Source organism: Larimichthys crocea, chromosome XXIV (genome assembly GCF_000972845.2).
Source record: "Larimichthys crocea isolate SSNF chromosome XXIV, L_crocea_2.0, whole genome shotgun sequence".
Classification (NCBI taxonomy): domain Eukaryota; kingdom Metazoa; phylum Chordata; class Actinopteri; family Sciaenidae; genus Larimichthys; species Larimichthys crocea.
In genome coordinates, this window is record NC_040034.1 from 4,108,364 (window position 1) to 4,124,739 (window position 16,376).

General features: G+C 41.5%; 3 protein-coding genes across 4 annotated transcripts in view; 2 read left to right on the forward strand and 1 right to left on the reverse strand.

Moving 5' to 3' along the window:
• LOC104932443 (activator of HSP90 ATPase activity 1) overlaps window positions 1–5,075 on the forward strand; it is a 6,893-nt gene extending 1,818 nt beyond the window's left edge. The window contains exons 2-10 of one of the 2 annotated variants that reach the window (XR_003461689.1): window positions 879–1,069; window positions 1,273–1,355; window positions 1,727–1,844; window positions 1,951–2,042; window positions 2,130–2,258; window positions 2,340–2,441; window positions 3,579–3,630; window positions 4,021–4,330; window positions 4,421–5,075. Coding sequence is in view for 1 of the 2 variants with exons in the window: in XM_019277828.2 (XP_019133373.1) it covers window positions 879–1,069; window positions 1,273–1,355; window positions 1,727–1,844; window positions 1,951–2,042; window positions 2,130–2,258; window positions 2,340–2,441; window positions 3,579–3,630; window positions 4,021–4,193 (940 nt within the window). In the remaining variant the exon portion in view is untranslated. Of the gene's footprint in view, window positions 1–878; window positions 1,070–1,272; window positions 1,356–1,726; window positions 1,845–1,950; window positions 2,043–2,129; window positions 2,259–2,339; window positions 2,442–3,578; window positions 3,631–4,020 lie in introns of both variants that reach the window. The other variant, XM_019277828.2, reaches the window with a different exon arrangement.
• Window positions 4,588–8,414, reverse strand: LOC104932444 (dr1-associated corepressor). Its single transcript, XM_010747657.3, has 6 exons — window positions 8,263–8,414; window positions 7,667–7,739; window positions 6,952–7,045; window positions 6,701–6,817; window positions 6,039–6,138; window positions 4,588–5,638 (listed from the first exon to the last, which is right to left on the reverse strand). Exons 1-6 carry the CDS (start codon window positions 8,302–8,304, stop codon window positions 5,612–5,614), a joined length of 453 nt encoding a protein of 150 aa, XP_010745959.2. The 5' UTR covers window positions 8,305–8,414; the 3' UTR covers window positions 4,588–5,611.
• A 633-nt stretch (window positions 8,415–9,047) lies between these two features.
• si:dkey-177p2.18 (phospholipase B1, membrane-associated) lies at window positions 9,048–16,123 on the forward strand. The gene is made up of 16 exons (XM_027275124.1): window positions 9,048–9,235; window positions 9,310–9,347; window positions 9,790–9,874; window positions 10,400–10,458; window positions 10,891–10,958; window positions 11,140–11,183; window positions 11,278–11,398; window positions 11,560–11,611; window positions 11,682–11,762; window positions 13,195–13,260; window positions 13,771–13,862; window positions 14,072–14,153; window positions 14,800–14,901; window positions 14,987–15,082; window positions 15,307–15,378; window positions 15,459–16,123. The coding sequence occupies exons 1-16, from the start codon at window positions 9,181–9,183 to the stop codon at window positions 15,573–15,575; spliced, it is 1,230 nt and encodes a 409-aa protein (XP_027130925.1). The 5' UTR covers window positions 9,048–9,180; the 3' UTR covers window positions 15,576–16,123.
• The last annotated feature ends 253 nt before the right edge of the window (window positions 16,124–16,376 follow it).

Genomic DNA, 16,376 nt, shown 5'->3' on the forward strand with positions numbered 1-16,376 from the left:
GATGATCGGCGGTTCGATCCCCGGCTCCTCCGGTCTGCATGCCGAAGTGTCCTTGGGCAAGACACTGAACCCCAAATTGCTCCTGAAGGCTGTGCCATCGGTGTGTGAATGTGTGTGAATGTGTGTGAATGAGATATGTAGTGTAAAAGCGCTTTGAGTGGTCGGAAGACTAGAAAGGCGCTATATAAGTACAGTCCATTTACCATTTAAATGAAGTTGATACAAATCTTAATATCGTGTTCATTCTAAACATGACTTATTATGAGTGTTAACATTTAAGTTTAAAACGTGTCACTCTGTAACATAATCATTCAGAAAGTAGTATTTCGTGTCACATCTACAGATGTATAACATATATAACACCAGCAGTTATGTCAACCAGAGAAGCTAAAGCTTAGGGCCACATGAAATCTGGCCACGGGCCGTGATTGGCCCCCGGGCCGTACTTTGGACATCCCTGATCTATAACCTACAATAAACACGAAAAACAATCAACCTTCAAACAGACGAGTACGGAGGATAAAAGTGGCATGATACAAATAATAACTGCAAAGGTATAAAAGAAATAAAACAGAAAAAAGGAGTGCAAAGGTATAAAGAAATAAAACAGGTGGAGCAGGTGTTGTGTTGGATGAAGGACCTGCTCCTCCTCCTTACACCGTGGGTGTAGCAGTCTGCTGTGATGGAGCTGCTCAGAGACCCACAGTGTCCTGGAGGTGGAGGAGAGGTGGTGTCCTCGTCTCCTCCACCTCCAGGACGGAGCTCGCTCTCCTTAAACTCTCCTGGAGATGAATGTTATCTGTTCTAACTCTGTAAATATTAAAGTGGATGCAGAGTTCTTGTTCATCGCCTCTCGTCTCCTCTGCTGGACCTTTCAGGACCGAACGAGATGCAACAAACTGGTCGTCGGACAAATTAAAATCGCTGATCCTCGGGCTGACCGTGGAGAGCGACGAGGGGAGCTGCGAGGTGACGGAGGTCAGCAAGTTGGAAGGAGAGGCCTCGATTAACAACCGCAAAGGGAAACTCATTTTCTTTTACGAGTGGAACCTGAAAGCTACGTGGACCGGTACGTGAGGCGTCTGCTGGGTTTGGTTAAATAAACTGTCTGAGGAAACAAACATCACCCACCACAGTGCAGAGCTTGTTTCCTGAACAGTCACGACCACGTCATCACTCTGATGGGCAGTTAGAGGTTTTATCATTTATATTAAAGAACATAAATCTTTGATCCTCTCCTGACTTACTGATGTTTCCTCTTCGCCTCACCAGGAAAGTCGAAATCAGGAATCAAGTATAAAGGAACGATCGAAGTTCCGAACCTGTCTGACGAGAACGACATGGAGGATCTCGACGTAAGTTTCATGACTTCACATTGTCACATCCTGAAAATATAAAACATGTAGATAAATATTTATTTATGTGTTTTATGGAACCGTTAGATTGGCTTGTTAACACGGGTGTGATCCTCGTTAGTTCAGTGAGCTCAGAGAAAATGTTTTTAAAGATTAATCTGGACTGAGGCTGAATCTTTCATCAGATAAAAACATGTCAGACCCTGTGTATCTCCACGGAAACTTCCAAAACATTTTGATTATATATTTTTAGTTGGTAATTGTTGTAAAATCACAATATTCCTGGGTATCGCTGTCATGCGCGCACACCCTCTCCTGTCATGTCTGCCTGACCAACTAGTGCTGAAACCCGTCCTGTTCTCTTTGTCCAGATTTCAGTGTCGTTGAATAAAGACGAACCCGAAACGCCGCTGACCGGCCTGATGAGGACAAAAGGAGCCGAGAAAATCCGCGAAGCCCTGGGAAGCTACGTCGGGTTTTTAAAAACAGGTGAGTGAAGCAAAGGTGCAGCATCGCCTCCATAAGTCCGAACACGGGATCGGTTCTCGGTCTGTCGTTCACGTTGGTGTTAAGCAGACTGAATGTGTGATTGCAGAGTTCACTCAGGGGATGATCCTGCCGACAGCCAACGGCATGGCCAAGATTCAGTCCACATCGCAGTCCAAAGCCAAGCTGGATAAAACTCAGGTTGGTGACGCTCGCTGCATCATCATGTCCGGACATAGCTCGTCTTTTCTCACCACACTTTGGTTCTTCTTGTCTCACGTGGTGCAGATTTCGTCCTCGAGCAGCACGTCTGCTCCGGTCAACACCGGCGTCAAGATCCCCACCTGTAAATTCAGCATGAGAGAAAAGTTCCTCACCTCGCCGGCCGACCTCTACAGGGTCTTCCTCCACCAGGAGGTGAGCTTCATCACACTTTTTATTCTCATAGATGATGCAGCTGAAAGAACGAGTCTGAAGTGTCCGTGTGTCTGTGTGCAGATGGTCCAGGCGTTCACGCACGCTCCAGCCACGGTGGACGGAGAGAAGGGCGGAAAGTTTCGTCTGCTAGATGGAAACGTTTTCGGTGAATTCACAGAGCTGGTGAGACGAACGTTTGTACTGTGGAATAACGTGGAATATATTCATGTGTAGGGATGTAACGATACAACGATACAATCAACTCACGACTCGATTCGAGTCACGATTTTTTGTTCACGATGCGATTTTTTTAAAATCAAACTGAGCTACAGACAAATTATGACCAAATAAAATTCTTTTTATTTGTAGGAAAAAAATCTTTCTTTACAGAAACTCTCAAATAGTTTTTGTTCTCTTATAAAAAGTGCAACTCACATCTTAAACAGCAAAACACATGACAAATATCTGCTTTCTTTAGAAACAGTCTCACAGTAAACTGCTGTAACTGGTGTGATGTGCAGTTTTCAGCTCTCGAGGCGTAACCAGGGCTCTAAATTAACTTTTTTGATCACCAGCCAATGTGGCTGTAAGTTTCTGAAGTTACCAGCCAATCAGAATTTCCACTAGCCACATTTTTTTTCCCGTGCAAAAAAGATTATGAGAGCAACTGAATTAATTTGATCATTTTATTAACTAAAGCTTTAAATTAATCTTACAATGAAGTTGGGAACTTAAGTACATACAAAAATTATCCTAACATTTCATTACTCATTAACCCTTACATACTATTCAGGGTCTAATATGACCCATTTTTTGTACATAACAATAAAATAAAAACATTAAAACTTGCGAGCAGCACGCGTCAATTTTCACAGAGCACCTCGAGCGGGCGGAAGCCAGACACAGAACAAGCAAAGAGAATCCGGTGGATTTTCAAAATAAAATACCCCGTGCAAACTGCCGGTCGTAAAAACAGCGAAACTAATTAACTACGTAACATATTTACACATGTAGAAGCATGTTTAGAAGAACATACACCGGGAAAATGTCTAAATCTGAGCAAGTAAACAAAGTCTGGCGGGCTAAGCGCTCCCGGTGGGGTTTGAAGTCGCGTGCAGGACCGACCAAACACGCCACGCTCACGCACACCGACCGGTGAGAGCACGATTCGCCAAGAATCGTGATTAATTTTGATGCGAGTCGTCACGCGTTTGTCACGATGCATCGTTACATCCCTATTCATGCGTATATGTAGAATCAAAGATTTGTCGAGCTCTGTAAAGTCACTTTCTCTTAACGAGGAATCCTCTTTTCCTTCAGGTACCCGATGAGAAAATAGTTATGAAATGGAGGTATAACAACTGGCCCTGTGGTAAGCTCACTCGACTTTTCTCTCAACTTTCTTGGTCAGCGTCCTCTTCACTCTCTTCTCCTCTGCCACTATGTCCATAGAAGCTGCTGAGCCCGGTTACCTCCTCCTTCTCTTCTTCTTCCTTGTAGTCCATAACGCCTGTGGTACAAACACTCAGTTCGTCAGCTTGGCGGTGAGCTCGGGTACCCGTCGCTCTGAGCTCACCGCCGAGCTGACGAACTGATCTAACAGCAGCTACAGCTGTCAGCAGTTTACTTCACTGTCCGTCATAAACTCTGTAAATCACAGAGAGTTGAGGCGGAGCAGCCGGAGGACATCAGAGGGAAAACCAGAAAACATTTCCTCCATTTTAAAACATGATCCAGTTTCTCCTCTCTCTCTACTCCACAGAGCATTACGCAACGATCGCGATGACTTTCTTGGACCGGAGCAGCGAGACAGAGCTGAAGGTGGAGTGTCGAGGCGTCCCGGACAACGACGAGGAGCGGACGAAAGAGGGCTGGAAGAAATACTACTTCGAAGCTATTAAACAGACATTTGGCTACGGAGCGCGGCTCTTCTGAAGACAACGACGACGACGACGCTGTACTGTTTTTTTCATTTTCTGTTCTCAATTTTTAAAACTTGTCCTTCGAGATCTGTCTTGACACAAGACGTCCCCATTGTAAAACTCATAGCACGAGTTAACAAGAGAGACAAAGTAGGTGAAGGCCGATCTGTCTGTGTACGTGTAAATGTTTTAATTTTTTCAACATATTTAAATCTGAATTTTTTTTTTTTCTCCCGTCAGTATTTGGGTCAGTTCAGAGGAGAGGGGATGATGGACTGTGCCTTTGGGACTGTGGATGGAAAATGGATTGAATAAAGCAAAGAAGAATTGACTTGAAACCACTAATGCAAATTGGCCTCCACTTCTATAAATATGTAATTAATGAGTTCAAATAAATGTTTGGTTTCTTTTTTTTTTTTTACTCTTCAGGTGTAACCGTAGTAACGATGCTTTCAGCCGAGATGCATGTTTCATTTTAAAGAGCGGGAGGGACTGATGACCACTGGATCTGAGCTTTTACTCATGGAGTCTGTTAGTTGAGCAGTACTGTAGTTTCACTTGTTACGTTGAGACCTGATTTCATGCACATCACGAGTCCGGCGTCCGTCTGTCTGTCTGTGTGTGATCAGATCAGATCAGATGAGCTCGGACCTCCAGCGGGAACGTTAAAGCAAATGTTTGTACAACGCCGGACCGTGAAAATGTTTCACGTTCTAATGCAGACAGCTAGTGTAGAAACTTAAGAGACGTTTTGCTATATTTGGCTTCAAAATGTAAATTTCCAGTAAAGTTTTCAGAACAAAAAAAAAACTGCATCTATTTATTCATCATTTCATCCATCATGTAAAAAGACTGAAGAGTTGGTTGGAATAAACCAATCCCTGTACGCTCTGGATCTGTTTTTATTTATGTGAGCACAGCTTCTCCACATTAAATCTGTCAAACACGGACGACTGAAATGAACTTATTTATTTTACAGTTTTCACATCATTTCATATGCAAAGGTTCGCTGTCTTTAAAACGTTAATTTACAAGTGCTTTAAAAAATGAAATGCTCGAAACATCAAGCAAAACAAGCACTTTGTCTGGTTTTAAAGGTGCACGCCGTCTAAAATGGTGCCAAACACTCCGACCATTTAAATCTGAAATTACAAAACTGAACAAAAAAAACAAAAAAATAACTTTTACTGCATCGTTTCAGTCTTTATGTGTAAATCTACACAGACGTGATGAACCTACAAACAAAAAAGGGGCTTCACAAAATGCCATGTCTTTTTTTTTTAAACCAAAAAAATAAATAAACCACAAAGAAATATCTAAAATGTGTAACTTAAACGTAACTTCTTCCCATAAAGACGAAGTGATCGGGACCTGTAAACTTTAAACAAAGACAAACGATGACTCGGCAGCTCGGCTCGTTCCTCTGGTCGGTCAGAAGCAGATGTAGAGCTCCGACTCCTGAAACAAACAGAGAGTGAGTCGCCTCAGCCTGGTTAATAAACTCAGAGTTACCGTGTGTGATGAATGTTTCTTTTTGCGTTTGTCGTCTACACGTTCCTCAGCTCTTTAAAGTCACACAGCTTCCTCTCTGATGCAGCAGGACAAACTGAGCTGAGGTCAGAATCTATAAATAATGAAGTTGTCTCATCTCCTTTTGTTTTCTGGAGTGTAATGAACATTGCAGCCTCACGGGGCTGCTGTTGTTACAGCCTGTTTGTGACATAACACGTCTAACCGTTATATAACCTTCTCTAATGATGGATGCTGTGACACAAAGACTGACAGGAGAGCTTTGCATGTGTGTTCTTGCTTTAGTGCTGGGGGTGTGAAGGGGATGTGTGTGTTTCTGAATACGTACACTGGAGCTGGAGTTGTTGTCCAGCGAGTCGAGGCTCGATCGCGGCGCCGTCTCTACGACTTCAGCTGGTTTTTTAACAGAGTTTTCATGTCGCCTGGTTCTGGGAACAAGATGATGTGAAGGAAAGGTCAGAGGTGAAAAGATCGACCAGTCGACCGACTGAAAATAAATCCAATATTTTAAAAAAACTCAGTTTGGACTGTTGGTAAAGCAAAACAAGAAATTTAAAGACGTCATTGTGGGCTTTTATTTTGTAATTTCATAGAACAAGTGATTATTCAACTGTCTGAAATTATCTTTAAACTTTGGAGTAATCAACAATGAAGAGAAACATTGCAGCCATAAATATAACATACATACAACATACACAGAGGTGGGTAACCTGAAGTTTACTCTGTTACTTTGTTACTTTTACTAGATTTAAATGAAGTTGTTTAATTTAGGTTGCAAATTATTTAAAAATACCAGATTTAAAAACATGTTTTGTTTTTGGGATTCTTCCTTTATTGCTTCTAAAAGTGCAAATAAAATCTGAAAAGACAAAAACTGAGATGTCAGTCTGTTGCCTCGATGCTGCCACACAGACGTATGTCGTATGTATAGACTCTATAATCTGTGTCAGGTCACACCTTTCATCACCTAAACGTGTGTGATGTCTCTACCTGTACAGCGGCCACATGTTCATGCCTCTGTTGTCCTTCTGGCTTGCTGTAGACGTGGCTTGCTCCGCCAAGTCTTTGAGGAAGTCGAACAGCTTCTCTGACTCGATGCACTGCTTCCTACAACACAACCAATCAGCCGCTTCACGTTTTATATAAGTAAACATGACTTTACGTTACCACGCGTGACACGTGACTGAGCTGAATAAAAGTGGGTCACACCTGTGTGCAGGTGGAGCGGCAGGTTTACTCACATGTGGGCCACAGATACGACGGTGCTCAGCTTCGACTGAGTTATCAGACAGGTTTTGGTCAGCAGACACTTCAGGAACATTTCTAGCGCCCGAGCTGATCGCTGGAGTTCAGGACACACACACTCCAACACACACACACACACACACACCTGTATGCAGTCACCTCTAAACACTGACCTTTAATGACGACATAGCCGCTGTTAAAACAGACTGTATCACCTGCAGGGATGTTTGATTTAATTACTTATTGTTGCAGCACATCTTTGTTAATTAATGAGGCGAGTCGGTGATGGCTGAGCTGTAAATGCTGGAAGAAATCCATCTGTTTGTGTTTCAGTGAAGAGTTTTGCATCCAGCCTGATAGTGATATGTTGTAATTATAAGACAAATTACATATATTGGAGTTTTTGGAAGGAATAAAAATGATTAGGGCCGGATAATTACATACATGAGTTTAAGTACAGAAAACACTAAAAACAGTAAAACATTCTGTACGAATACATAATTAAACTGAAATTCTAGAATATTTAAACATCCTCAGTCTGTAATCATCATTAGAGACTCGCCGTGCATCAGTGGAGGGACTACAACTCCCAGCATGCCCAGAAGCCTTATAGAGAAGTTGGATGTGCAGGGCTGCTATAACAACAGATCACTGAGCTGCACCTGCACGATAACATCCGAATCCAGCACGTCTGCAGGTGTGAAAGGATACAGATGATCACAGGAACCGCCATCGCAATCCTCCCCACCTCTGCATCCTTCTGCATGATCTTCTTGATGCGACTCTGAGACCAAAAAAACAAAAACACACACAAAAAAACAACAACAGAACAAAAAATGTCACTTCTTTCAGACTCTGCTGTGTTCAGGTGCTCCTCGTAAACTACTGCATCCTACACCTGAGCTCATGAAAGCAGCATGTAAATCATCAACAGACCCTAGAAACTAGTTTTTATGTCTGCTGGTTTACTCCTCTAAACACTCATATAGTAACATGTGTGTGTGTTTACATGATATAAAATACATGCTGTATGTTTCAGAAGGAGATGATGGCTTTGCAGAAATAAAATAAAAAGCACTAGAGCACCAGAGTGGAGAAGAAGAACCTGTGCTGTCATCTGGATGTTGTAAATCTGATAAATTCATCAGGTCATGATACAAAAACACTTCACAGGTGATCACTCAGTTTTCCGACAGTCCGTGAAAGCAGCAGCAGCAGCACCGTGTTACCTGAGCACAGGTAGCCGTTAGCTCGTTTTTATCCGCCCTTTAACGGATTTACCGGAGCAGCACGAAGTCTGTACTCACGGGGGGGAAGCGTACGTTATATCTCCTCTTCTGTCCGGGCATGGTGCTCGCTTCAGTCCGCGCGGCTCGGTCACATCGTTCATGTTGTCGCCTCCGCAGACCGCCGATGAGTCCATTTGTTTACCTGCAGCGGAGCCCACACACACCTGAGGTCAACCCCGCGTGACCCCGATAATGACGTCACGAGCCCAGGTAAAAGTAATACATCTTTAAAAAAAAAAAAAATCATCAAATCAAACAAATTTAAAGTTTGAATTCAGTTTTTTTACATTTTAAATAATATTTTTTTTATTTAAAGGTCAGTGTGTGAGATTTCATGGTGGTTGCATCCCCCTCGCCTCACTCTCTCCGGCCTTGTGTGAGCTACAGCAGCCATGAAACACGCCGTATCAGTGAAGTGAAGCAAAACAAACTGCAGTTCCTCTAACGTCCACCTGAGGCTGGCTCCAGAAGTGAGCCAGTCTCCATAAGTCCCCATGTTAGACAGCAGAAATAAACATGTTTACAGCCTGGTACAAAAAACAGTTTTGGTCTCTGTAGCTAATTTCCCCGTTCATGACAACTGTACTGAGGGTGAATTTATATACAACTCACCTGTTCACATTATATTAAGGCTTAAAGTTATGCAGGATTAAGAGCGTGGACGCTTTGATTGACAGGTTGTGTGGTTACAGGTGACTTGTTTGAGCAACCAGGTGTCATTCAGCCCAGGTGGGAGAACTACAAACATGGCGTCCGCCACACCGAGCTTCATGAACCTGGGGGTGACGTCACACACACGGCGTCCATTCTTCATACTGTCAGTGAGGTAATACAAAGGTCAGAGATGAGGTTAATCATTCATCATCACAGCAGTTTATAACACTAATGACGCTTCAAGGCAGTTTTTAATTCTCTCGTTGTCTCTGGACTGACAGCATGTTTCCCCGTGTGCTGTTTGCTGCCTGTTTATTTACCACATGTCACGTAGACGGTAAGTGTCAGAGGATAACACAGACAGACACAAACTGAATTTACTTGATTCATTATTTTTCTTCTCTCTCGCAGGCTCCATATTCATGGAAGAAGGAGATTATTTCAACCAGGTAAAATATTATAACCTGCATGATGTTACAGAACAAAAGCAGCTGCTTCTTTCTGCTCTGCACCAATCTAACTTCTGCATCACTGCCTCTGAATAAGTGAAATAAATGTCTAAATATGAGTTTCAGGATGCAAAATGTGACTCTGTGTGTATATGTTTAGATTTTTATTAAACCTCAGGCTCAGAAATCAGCCTGTAGCAGCTGTGAACGCTCCTTTCAGCAGCTGTTTCTCCCTGAAAGATGTTCATTTGAAAACATTTTCCCACGAGCACCTGAATCTATAAATCTTCCTGCAACATTTTTATGTCGCGCTTTATTTCTTCCTTCATCAGAGATTAAGAGAGTTAGAGCCACGAGAGACAGAATAAATCAAAATTTCACTGACATTTAATATAATTTAAACACATTCACACTGAGACGTGTCTGCTTGTTCCTCCTGCAGGATGGATCAGAGTTTCTGCAGCGTCGTCTCCATCCTCCGTTCAGCTGCCCGGACATGAGTCCGTCTCCCACCATCCCCACCTCAGGTGAGCAACAAGTACTTTACAGAAGTTCAGTTTTAAAGTACTTCACTTAAGTATTGTCATCGTTTGCTGCTTTATACTTCACTACAGACTTTTACTACCCGTAACAGCTACAGTTACTAGTTACTTTTCAAATCAAGATTTTAGGTTAATACAGTTTATTTATTGTTACAAATTAATGTGCCAAAAGTAAAACAACATTGAAGCCTTGTTTACATATTAATACATCATTAATACTGATATAAGTTAAGTATAAGTTATTAATACTAATGTACTTGTACTTTTACTTTTTCTACCCCTGTCCACATTTCTACATACGGTATGTAATCCCAGTGGTGGAATGTAACTAAGCAGGACTTTACTGAAGTATTTCCACAGCCTGTTTAATGACACTGTCTGCTCTTCTCCACTTTGCATCAATGCAGACGTTAGATCAGCTATTTGCACATACAAACTGAGGTTACTGAGTCAAAAACACGGCGCAGAGCTTCATGTTTTTATCGTTTCCTTGTTCGTCTTCTGTTCCAGTTGAATTTGTCAAAGCTGCAGACGTCAAAGTCATCGCTGCGCTGGGAGACTCTTTAACTGTGAGTCGAGTGTTGACGTGCTGCACGTTGATCTGTGTGTCAAATCCATGAGCTTCTATTTACAGAACATGAGACTTTGATTGAGCAATAAAACAATGATAACTGTAACTATAAACTGTAATGGAGATGGACAGTAATGATAATGAAGAACACAACAGCAGGTTCGATCTGTGAGACAAGATCGAAACATGAAGGCAGAAAAACTCTCGATAAGTTATTAACATGCATTACAGAGACACAAGAGCTCAGTGCTGGTCCACGAGTCACCTCTAACTATGAGCTCTATCTAAGAGGACCGACTCTTCAACATGTAGAGGGGGTCTGCCTCCAGAACCAGAACCGAGAGCTGGTTCCACTCTGAGTAGTGATGAAAACCTGTTTGTACCACAGCGTTTCTCTTCATTAAGAATCCTCCTGTGTGTTTTTTCACAGACAGCTATCGGCGCCAACGGTTCTACGATTTTATCGATACCTTTTGAATTTCGTCAGGTGTCTTGGAGGTAAATCCGTTTTTATTTTTAGACCTTCAAAACAAATCAGGAGATGATTTCTAATAATTTATAATAATCTGTGGCCGGCTTGAAAAGTCTGACATTATGACATATGACATCTTTAAACATGAGCTTTCTCTGCAGTATAAACACATTATTATTCTTTTTGTGTTACTGTCTCTGCGTGCAGCATCGGAGGATATGGAACTTATCAGAACGTCATAACACTGGCAAGTGAGTCAGTTTGTAGTTTACAGTGAGCAGATATTTCAGGGTCAAACTCACAGGATCTTTTCACCTTTATTCATCTTGATTTTTTCTTGTCCAGATATTTTTAAACTCTTCAATCCCAAACTGCTCGGCCCGGCTCCCATGATGACGTTTCACAACAGCCCATTAACTGTGAACGAGTCCGGCTTCAACTTCGCCATCACCGGCCACAACACGCTGTGAGACTCTGTAACTTTCACCATGAAGCTGCCAAGACGATGAGCAGCTGCAGAGTTCAAAGATCGACATAATTACAGCTGCCGATAATTGAATAATGATAATGCTGCAGGTGATAATGTTTTATTGATGTGAGTGTTGAGCCATCACTGTCCGTCCACAGAAACATCTCAGACCAGATAAGGACCATGATAAACACGTTCAGGGAGTATCCGGTGAGTCTCAGCGTTCAGCGTTCGTCATTTTCTTCTTCACCAAACTGAGCCCAAGCTTTTTTTTTTTCAGGGTCTGAACTTCGAGGAGGACTGGAAGGTGGTGACGGTTCTGATCGGCATGAACGACATCTGCGATTACTGTAAAGATCCTGTGAGCCACTTTAAACCTCGACTCCATGTTTCACACGAACATATAAGTAGAGTTCATTTAGTCCATGCAGTTACAGTCTGTTCACTCAGGTTTATTCATATAACAAGATTTAATGTTGTTGGATCCAGAACCAGAGTTACCTGGGTTGAAAGTTCGACTGATCCACACTTCTTTTCCATGTATTTCCTGTTTGGAGTCAGAAACAGTAAACACAGATCAATTATGATAATTAAGGCCCCGTTCCATTCAGAGTGCTGCTGTGCTGCATGTTGGCTCACTGGAAAGTCTCTGCTGCGCTAAATGGAACACAGCCTTAGTATCTTTGGAAATACTGTTTACTATTTCATGGCTGGTTTCATGTTTCACTGCATACCACTCATGGCAGCTCGCGTACCACCTGTGGTCCTCGCACCACAGTTTGAGTAACAGCGGTTTAATTAATTAAAAACATTTCATCATACCAGCTGCATCAATGTGAAGATTTGTGTTTTCTTTAATAATACAAATAATACAAATATAACTAACAAGTGTATCTCAAACAGTTTGAACAGAACTTTTACAAACCAATCAATCAATCAATCAATCAATCAATCAATCAATCAATCAATCAATAAAGAAAATAAGCAGATAAATCATTAATAAAAATAATTATTAGCTCCAACTACAACAAAAAAATCCTGATTTTACATGAATACACAAGTCGTAATAATTTAAGATATGATATGTAACAGGTATAGTATATTCTGCTGATTATGCTTTAACTTATAACTGAGTATTTTAGTACTAGTAACAGAGTATTTTAGTACTAGTAACGGAGTAGTATTAGTACTTTTACTGAAGTAAAAGATCTTGAATGAGACATGAACAGACAGATGTTTTTTTATGTCGACATGCAGAGAGGCTGAAAATCTTGTTTTTTGGCTTTTCACCTCGTTCCTGTGTGTGTGTGTGTGTGTGTGTGTGTGTGTGTGTGTGTGTGTGTGTGTGTGTGTGTTACATCACTGCTGGGTGTGGTTACAGGTGTAGCAAAGCACATTTGTGTTTCACTCCCAACCACACCCAGCATTGATGTGAGGTGTGATCAGAGGTGAAACACAGCTTTCCTTTGCAGCTCGGTTAAAGGTCCAGTGTGTAAAATGTATAATTTATAATCATTTATATTGATAGAAATATGTAGAATTAGTTCTAACTTCAGGTTTAATCACCTGAAAATAAGAAATCATAGAAAGAGCCTTGTACTGTAGTGTAGAGGGTGAGATGAGGGGTTGCAATCAGCATCCACTAGATGTTGCACACTGATCCTCTGAGCTACTCTTTAAACTTGATTTAAGGATTCAGAGTTTCCTCTCACAGTTCCATCTTTGCCTTGACTCTCAGAGGAGACAGAAACAAACGTGAAGATTTAAATCTGATCGTCTCAAACTCTCCGCAGACGCTGTTCTCCCCCGACAACTTCATCCACCACATGACGGAAGCTCTCGACCTGATGATGAGCGAGGTGAGCTCCAGGTTACAGACCTGACACCGTCCAAGCTGAACCCTTTATCAGCCGTACTTTATCACCTGTACTTTGGCTTAGCTCCGAGCTCAATGCCAACATTACCGTACTATAATGCTGCTGTTTGCGTGTTAATATGCTTCTCAGAGCTGAACATCAGCATGTCAGGGTGCATTAGAGGTCAGCGTTTCCTGTAATCTTCTTGATATGTCCAATAAAGGCATAAAATGTGAAGTCATCTCTTCAGGCCTGACGCTATCGTGGCTAAAAATAGTTGTGAAAAGTAAGAATCTATTGGTGCACCCAGTTTTATTGATAAAAACACGTAAAGTTCTTAACACTGGCTGTGGACTGTGTTGCCTAAGGTGTGAGTGCATTGTATCTGTGCAGCCGCTGAATGAATGTTTGTTCTCCACTATCATCACTGAAACTATGCAGTATGACGGACGCGCACACATTTAAAGTTCAGTTGTCCTCTCAGCTCGATGAACGTCGTCGATCTGCTTTCAGATCCCCAGGACGATCGTGAACGTGGTGCAGATTCTGCCCATGGAGCCTCTCAGAGAAGTTCAGCGCCCGACTCTCGGCTGCCAGCTTCAAAAGTCACCTGAGCATTTTCTCCTTTTGCTTTCACCTGTTCTGAATTTAAATCAAACTATTGCCACCAAATGATATCAAACATATCGTGTAGATGTCTGAACCTCCTGAGATAGATAGATAATCAGCCTCATGTCAGATAACTGATCTGATAATCTGTTAATTTCATAACCTGCTAATCCAGTCGTGTGATAATCTGATAATCTGCTCACAGGAGTTTCTGCTCCTGCCTCACTGTACCTGAAGAAAACTCCCCTGAACTGACGGAGCTGCTTGAGATTAACTTTGAATTCCAGGTTTGTTTTCACAGCCAACATCTGGTATTCAGCACGCTGAGGTGTGTGTGAAGGAAGAGTTGTTACATTCAGACAGGATCGGGTTGTGTGTGAACGTAACCGCTGTGAAACCATCAGGAAATAACTTTTTATTTCTCTGATTAACCGATTTTATCAAGGCCGGTGCTCGCTCACTCTCATTCACTGTCTTTGTCACTCGACCACTGCTCGCTCTCGCTCACAAATCAAATTAAACTTCTTTGTGTTTCTATTTTGCAGTCAGACTCAGATTTAGAAGCAGCTTCATGAAATAAACAAAGCCAGAACACGACAGGTCGAGTATCAGAGTTCAGATTCAGGCTGACTGTGGAGGTTTGACCGGCGGCTGCGTTTTTATCAAAGTTAGATCCGCTTCAACTTCTCCGTCGCAGGTCGCTGCAGCCAAAACAGGCGACCCCACTTAAATGAATGGATCCTGTCTGAATGCGGCCTGGGAGACATAAAACTACACTGGGATGGTTTTTGGCACTTTTTCATACCGTGAGGGTCAGAATGTTGAAAGGCTGAATATGACCTGTCAGTGTTATTCACTGTTTAACACTCTGAATGCACAATGCTGCTGTGATGCCATCAGGTCTTGACTTGTTCACTTTTTAATCATTCACAGAGGAGATTAAAGAAACTCCTGCTCAGTGACCGTTTCTTCAAAAAGGATTTTGCGGTTGTTCTGCAGCCGTATTTAGAGAACGCAGGACCACCGAGACTTCCTGTAAGACTCACACACGATTTAACATTTACATTATTTATTAGTCTTCCTTCTGCAAGTCGTTTTCTCTCTCTTACTGTAACTTCAGAACGGGACGCTGGACCTGAGCTTCTTCACAGCAGACTGTTTCCACTTCACTGTTAAAGGACACGAGGAGCTGGCGAAGGGCCTGTGGAACAACATGGTGAGGTTTTATGTTTTTAAAGTGCAATGAGAAGATTTTAGTTATCTGAAGTTTGGGTTTAGATCAGGTTAGTGTCTCTGTCTATAAAGACCACATGACAGCAGGCTGTAAAACTAATATATTGATATTTGTATGAAAAAGTGAGTTTGAAATTTTTAAAAATTCACACATCCGACTAAATAACATCAAAGTTTTGTTGATGCTGACTTCGAATGTTCCCTCAGTTCCAGCCTGAGGGAGAGAAAGAGATGATAGAGACATTTTCAGAGCCGGTAAAACTCATCTGCCCATCAAAGGTATGACATGACGGACACAGACAGACTTTCATGTTTGTGTGTGCAGATAATAAAATGACGTTTGTCACATGTTTCTCCAGGAGCATCCGTACATCTACACCAAACCCCGGAATAAATCATCTGCAGCGGCGCTGAAGCAATTCTCCGTGAACACGATGATGCTCGCATCTCTGTTTACTGTGTTTAGTTATTTGTAGTTTAACAGACGGAGCAAGGTGAAAAAGTCTGACTGTGTGTGAAAGACTTCCACCACATGGAGACTGACTGATCAATGGATGATCAATGGATGATCAATCCACAGACTGTCTGTTGACTTTTGTTATTTAAAAGAAAAAAGCAGATCCTGAGGCTAAAGATGACCTGATGATCAGAAATGCAAGATTGAGTAAAATATAAACACACTGCAAAACCTAAAAACTTTATAGACTTGAGTGTCTTCAGAATAATATGCAGCTTTACTTAATCAAGTCTCAAAACAGACAAATATCAAACTCAGATTTTGTCACATTATGTCTTAAAAATGTTGAACTGTGTATCTGTCAACATCAGGAGGTAAAATAACTGAATACTAAATTCACATTTACAGCCAAATTTAACATTACCTAATGCTGTAACTTGCTTACTTCTTTTACTAATATGATCTCCTAAAATACGTTAAAATTATTTTATTTCAGTGGCTTCTAACTGTCTTTTAAGTCCCTCTGTATGGAGCAAAAATTAGGTTTAAGAAATATACGAATAAAATAAAAATATATGAAGTCTGTTTTATCTGTCCGGATGTTTTCATCCTCAAACTGTCACATCTGTTCATGTTGTTACATATACACACAAATTAATAAAAAAGGTAACAAAGTATTATTTAATAATAAAAAACATCACTAGTTTCAGCCACTGGTGCGTTATTTTAAAGTTATTTTAAGTTGAGTGTGTGTTGTGTTTTGATCCTGTCATTTGTCTTATTGTCTGCGTGTCTATGATTAATATTTGAACAGTGTGTT

Bases quoted from the DNA above. Each gene is read 5' to 3' on its own strand.
- LOC104932444 (XM_010747657.3), bottom strand. From the start codon at position 8,304: ATGCCCGGACAGAAGAGGAGATATAACGTACGCTTCCCCCCC. The intron at 7,046-7,666 runs GTATCCTTTCAC...TCCAGCGATCAG, and splicing joins GGCGGTTCCTGTGATCATCT to CTCGGGCGCTAGAAATGTTC. The intron at 6,818-6,951 runs GTGAGTAAACCT...GTTGTGTTGTAG, and splicing joins GTCGTATCTGTGGCCCACAT to GAAGCAGTGCATCGAGTCAG.
- si:dkey-177p2.18 (XM_027275124.1), top strand. From the start codon at position 9,181: ATGTTTCCCCGTGTGCTGTTTGCTGCCTGTTTATTTACCACATGTCAC. The intron at 14,902-14,986 runs GTAAGACTCACA...CTGTAACTTCAG, and splicing joins CAGGACCACCGAGACTTCCT to AACGGGACGCTGGACCTGAG. The intron at 15,379-15,458 runs GTATGACATGAC...ATGTTTCTCCAG, and splicing joins AACTCATCTGCCCATCAAAG to GAGCATCCGTACATCTACAC.